We start from the raw sequence: 5,624 nt of genomic DNA, 5'->3' as shown, positions 1-5,624 counted from the left end.
GGAAAGCGCCGGCAGCGCCAACAAGGGCAGCTTCAAGCTTCGCCTCAACATCCCCAAGCCCAGGAAGGACAAGGACAAGGCGCAGAAGCAGAAGGCCAACAGCGCACTCCCAGGTAGAGCGGGGACGTGTTGGGGGGCAGGCACAGCCCACACAGGAGGGACCCCCACACACTGACACTGGCCTCCTGTCCTGGGCATGCTGGGGAGAGACCCTCTGGGAGGGGGACAGGGCCTGTCCTGGCTGGGGATGTCACCTTTGTCACCAACAGCCCCTTAGAGCTTAGTTTTCCTGCTAACGGACATGGGAGCCCCTGGTCCTGTACCTCCACCACCTCTGCAAGGGGGCGAAGGGGCTGTGGCACAGCTCGGCCCTGTGGTAAGTCCCTGCCCCAGGGCTGGGGGTCCTGGCAAGGGGAGAAGCTCAGATGCTCTGTAAGTAAGTGAAGAAGAGGAGAAATCTCTGCACCTCGAGCCCGCTGTGGGCTCCGGCCCTGCCCGTGCTGGGGTGGGGTAGGGTAGGGTGGGGGGACGCCCGCTGCCGCCTGCCCCCGCTGCTGCTGCCTGGGGCCCAGGCCACCGCTGTGGTTTTCCTCCCTGCCAGCTGACAAGTGGGGCTCCGAGGAGGTGGCAGCTTGGCTGGAAGTGCTTGGTTTAGGGGAGTACAGAGACATTTTTGTCCGGCATGACATCCAGGGCTCTGAGTTGATCCTGCTGGAGAGGAGAGACCTGAAGGTACAGCCCCCCTCGTGCCCGGGGGAGCACGGTTCCTCCATCCCTCCTCTCCCCATCGCTCGCTTCGCTTGTGCAGGGGGGTGGCAGCAGGGGAGGGGGCTCATGAGGCTCTGCATGCTGCCCAAACAGGATCAACAGCACCATGCCCGCTCCTGCACCCAGGCATGGGGATGTGCTTGCGAGGACACGGCTCCTAGCAAGGACCATGCTCTGACAGAGCACAGGGGTCTGCGCAGCCCCCTCCTCTGCCCCACACCTCACCTGGTCCCCTATGAGGGCATCAGCTCCCCTCTTTCTGCAGGACCTGGGGATCACCAAAGTTGGGCACATGAAGAGGATCCTCCAGGCCATTAAGGAGCTCAGCAACCCACCCTAGGCCAAGGCCTCGGGCCCAGGGACTGGGCAGGGGGCTTCAGGTCCCTGCCCTGCCCCATGTGTGGAGACCCCTGCTTGCCTCGCTTCGTCTGTTTGTCCCCCCGTGTCCCCAGAGCCGCTGCTTCTCCCCAAGCCCATGGGGCTGGAAACACTAACACAGAGGTGGCATCGCCCCATACAGCCCCAGGCAGGGTCACTACAGGAGCTGGGGCAGCCGTGTATGTGCCCAAGCTGGGGCTAAAGCAAGACCCCTCATTCCCCCCTTGGTATTTAAGCTGTGTAAATATTTGGAGAAAAGAGACTCAGTGCTGCTCTGTGTGCAGTGTTATTACTTGGGATGAGGGGAGGACCCCTTCTAGGCTTCACTCTGCAGCCTCCTGCTCCCCATCACACCCCAGCTCTCAGCACCCATGGTGCTCAGTGGCTCAGCATCATCAGCACCCCCATCCCCAGCAGCCACCACCACCTACAACAAACAACATTTTATTGACAACTTCACATGACTTCTTTTTTCCCCCCCAACCCTCCCTCCCCTTTACTTAAAACTGCTGTTATTTATGTACACGGTGCTCCCCCGGCAGACAGCACCCTGCTATTTACAGGCTATTTACAGAGTCAGGGCTAGCAGCTTTTCAGCATCTTCTCCAGCTCGAGCATGTCCATGGGGGTGACTTTGGCAACCTCAAAGAAGACCCTGGAAGGACCCACAGTGGTTTAGAGCTGGGCTGCAGCCCTGACCCATACCACCAGTTCCCCACAGCACCCAAGGGTGGATTTTGGGGGTGCTGCCCTCCATGGCACCCCATGATGCTCACCTGTGTGAGTACTTGGTGCGTACAGCCTTCAGCTTGTCACGGGGCTGGTAGGTGAGCAGGAAATTCAGCCTCTTCACCAGGGGGTGCAGGTCCTGGGAGCAGTACCCGCTGTAGTGCTCCAGCGTGGGGGTCTGCAAGAGACAGCAGGGCTCAGCTAGGACCTTGGTGATGGTGCAGCCACCTCCTTCGCTCTCCAGCCCCAGAGCATCACCCGCACACATGGGTCCATCCACTGCACCCCCTGCAGAGTGTCTGGGGGACACAGGAGTTTGGGCAGGCGCTTACCCAGCCGCCCAGGTTCTTCATGGTGAGTGCCAGCAGCAGGCAGCTGGCAGCCAGCTTGGAGGGGCTCTCGCGGGCATAGTCGTACTCCTGCAGGGTCATCTCGCAGAGGAAGCGCGCCAGTGTCAGTGTCTCCATGGAGGCACGAGCGCACTGCAAAGGGGTGGGCAGAGAAAGGCTCAGCCCTTTGAGCAGTTACTGCTGCCCCCCGCCCAGCCTTTTTGGGCTCTGAAGTGACCCCTGGGGCACAGATCCTGCACGCCAGCATCCTCACTCCCTGCCCTGGTGAGGGGCCTGGCCAAACCTTGCTGCTCAGCCCTGGTGATGCACAAGGGGTGCCTGGGGTCACCATGACAGCAGCCCACCCCACTGCTGCCCTCACCTTGGCAAAGCGCCGCAGGAACCGGTACGGGATGGGGATGTTGATGTCAAACTTGAGGGTGCTGAGGATGCTTATCTCCATGGCGATCAGCTCTTCCCGCTTGTAGGCGTCATCGCAGATGTAGAGGAAGTCATCCACGCATGGCGGGCACCGCTCCTGCTGGGACACAACTGCTCAGTACCCCAACGGGGACCATCCTGGCACCTTCAGGAAACCCTGCCAGGCTGCAGGCCCTGCCAGACCCCAAAAGGGCGTCACAACTCCCCATGGGGCCTGTGTGGTGCTACGCTTCCCCAGCACTTGGCTCTAACTCTGAGCCTTGCCTGCATGAGGCGAGGTCAGTGTCCTGGTGGTCTCTGCAGGGCAGAGGAGCCTCCAGTGACACCAGGAGACAGGGTTCAGCCCATGGGGACTGCATTCACAGCCTTTAGGGTAGGGAGGGGGAACACGAGGTAGTGCTAGGACCCAGCCTTCCCCAGTAACCTATGGGGACAGGGGCACAGACCCCTCTGCCCCAGCACCCCAAGACAGCACGCAAGGAATCACCTCAAATTTGGAGGCAATGAGGATGGCGGTAGAGCCGATGAGCTGCAGCTTGTCCCTCATGCACACCACCTCCACCAGGTAGTGGTCCACCAACTTCACGGCCAGGTACAGTGTTTCGTGGTTCAGCTCAAAGTTCTCCTGCAAGGACATGGTGGGGGTGTCAGGCAGAAGCCCCTCGCAGGGGCCAGGCCCAGAGGAAGGGGTGCAGGCTCACCCCAGCCTGGGGACACTCGCAGGAACCTCTGTCACCACACTGGGGGCTGCACGAGGCTGTGCCCCCTCCCTATGCCCATGTACCTGCACCTCCACCATCCAGTCCACCAGGATGGCACGCATGTCCCCGCTGATGTCTGGCTGCTTCTCCATGTAGTCAGGGAGCACAAATTTCTCCTGCCAAGGTAGCAGCTGTCAGGGACTCACCAGGCACCACCACCCTCAAACAAGCCCCCTCCTGCTCCACACAGGCCCCGCCTGTCTCTGGCAAGAGCCGAGACCCCCGGCCAGGCAACACCCACCTCTCTGCCCCGCATGTACTCAAAGATCTCCTTGGCGTATTCTGCATTGGCATAGGGGTCCCCCAGCTGCTCCTTGTCGATGTCCTCCACCGCTGGCACCTGGTGGGATGGAGGAGGCAGTGGGGAGGGGGAGGCCCCAAGCTCTGCAGCTGCTGCACCCCCTTCCCCATCTTCCCCCATCTCCCTGCAGCCCCAATACCACTCTTCCCACAAGGGAAGGTGTGGGAGCTCCCTTCACTCCCCATCACACTGGCCTGAGTATCTCTGAGGCCCAAAGCACTGCCTGGTGCCCCAGTATCACCAGTGGCAGCCATAAAGCAGCACCTCAGCAGGAGATGGGGGCTAGGCCGCAGCCTAGAGCCCCTACCTTCTCCTGGGAGGGCTTTGGTACCTGTGCAGGCACCGGCTCCTCTGGCACGGGATCCTCCTTGGGCTCTGCAGGAACCTCTGCCGGAGCCTCTGCCGGGGGAGTTTTCTTCATTGACCTGGGCAGGACAAGAATGGAAACCATTGCTGGGAGGGGGCCACATCTCCTGGCTGAAAGGGGTTTCCAGAGACCTTTGCTGCTTCAGGAAGGGGATAAACCACCCCTGAAATATCCTGGTAGACTTCAAATAATTTAGGTTGGAGAAGACCTTTCAGATCATCAAGTCCAACCATTAACAGAGCACTGCCAAGTCCACCGCTAAACCACATCCTCAAACACCACATCTAAACAGCTTTTAAACCCCTCCAGGGATGGTGGCTCCAGCATTTCTGTGGGCAGCCCCTTCCAGTGCTTGACAACACCTTCAGGGAATAAAAGTTGTTCCCAATACCCAATCTAAACCTCTCCTGGCGCAACGTGAAGCTGTTTTATCTACTGCCTGTCCTACCGCCCTGTCTCACGGTCTCCATTGCTCAAAGAAAGCCTCCACCACTGCTTGTGCTTCTCCACAGGAGAGATTTGTAGGTGCCGGCCCTGCAGCATCCCCTCCAACACAGTCCCTGTCCTCATCTTCCCTGGCTACCCACTTTTTCAGGTTGATCTCGTTGTTCTTGGCCACTCCCAGAGCACCATGGTTCCTCTGTGCCTTGTGCGGTGCCACTTTCACAGCCTCCTTCTTCCCTGCCACCACCTGGTTCTTGTGAGCCTGTTTGGGTGAGAAGGGGGTGTACAAAGGGGTGCCCTGCAGGGAGACCGTTCCTGCTGCTAGCAGAGCGGGGACACCCCACTCTGTGTGCCGGAAGGGGTACACAGCCCCACTCCCATGGGGGGCTTACAGGGAGCACCAAAGCCCCCATGCCTGCAGAAGCACTCACATTGGTGATGTCCCCGAATGCCGACCTCTTCTTGGGCCCACCTTGGGGCGAGGATGGGGACCTCTTGGCCTGAGAGTTTTCCTCCTGCAATACACAATGTTAGAAGATGGGGCCCAGCTGCCCCACAGAAGCCCCCACACCCCTTGCCCGGCTCAGAACTCACCTTCTCAGGGTTGGCATTCTCCACAGAAGGGCACACCTTGCCCGCTCGGGGCTGCTTGGTGCTCACCATCTTGGTGTTGCGTGGCAATGGCATCTTCTCCCTCGGCCTCTGTGAACAAGCTGGGAGCAGAACAAGGCATGAAGCAGGCAGCTGCCAGCCCACAGGGACCCCTCAGGAACTGAGGCAGAGCCAGAGGGCACAGATCCCTCCCGGTGGGGGGATAGAACAGGGACAGGCCCCAGCCCATCCCTGAGCATGGCAGGCAGGCGGTGCCCTGAGGCAGCGCTAGGGAGGATGCAGGCCTGGCTGCGGGTGTGGGGAAGGGCTGGTGCGCTCCTCCATGGGGACATGGAGCCCCACGACCCCCACCTAAATCACCCTGCTGGGAACTGGGGCGTGCGGGTAGTTCCCAGCACCACACAGAAGGACGTGAGAGCTCCCACTCCATTACCCAGTCCAGCACCAGGGAAGAAGTGGGCTCAGGGGCACCTCCGCACCCCAGGGGAGTGGAA

The 5,624-nt window shown here is 60.6% G+C and overlaps 1 protein-coding gene across 1 annotated transcript; it reads right to left on the bottom strand.

Annotated features, from left to right (window-relative positions):
• Positions 1–1,728: 1,728 nt before the first annotated feature.
• On the bottom strand, positions 1,729–5,205 carry CCNB3 (cyclin B3). Its single transcript, XM_010191445.1, has 11 exons — positions 5,113–5,205; positions 4,950–5,033; positions 4,662–4,780; positions 4,015–4,132; positions 3,648–3,746; positions 3,430–3,522; positions 3,133–3,270; positions 2,587–2,742; positions 2,208–2,357; positions 1,923–2,053; positions 1,729–1,801 (listed from the first exon to the last, which is right to left on the bottom strand). The coding sequence occupies exons 1-11, from the start codon at positions 5,203–5,205 to the stop codon at positions 1,729–1,731; spliced, it is 1,254 nt and encodes a 417-aa protein (XP_010189747.1).
• Between the last annotated feature and the right edge of the window lie 419 nt (positions 5,206–5,624).

This window comes from Mesitornis unicolor, unplaced genomic scaffold, assembly GCF_000695765.1.
Source record: "Mesitornis unicolor isolate BGI_N332 unplaced genomic scaffold, ASM69576v1 scaffold37320, whole genome shotgun sequence".
In the NCBI taxonomy this organism is placed as follows: domain Eukaryota; kingdom Metazoa; phylum Chordata; class Aves; order Mesitornithiformes; family Mesitornithidae; genus Mesitornis; species Mesitornis unicolor.
This window is presented reverse-complemented; position numbering and strand designations above follow the sequence as displayed.

Coding starts and splice junctions, on each gene's coding strand:
- CCNB3 (XM_010191445.1), bottom strand. CDS start 5,205: ATGCCATTGCCACGCAACACCAAGATGGTGAGCACCAAGCAGCCCCGA. Junction 3,523..3,647: donor AGTACATGCGGGGCAGAGAG/GTGGGTGTTGCC, acceptor CTACCTTGGCAG/GAGAAATTTGTGCTCCCTGA. Junction 2,743..3,132: donor TCATTGCCTCCAAATTTGAG/GTGATTCCTTGC, acceptor GTGTCCCAGCAG/GAGCGGTGCCCGCCATGCGT.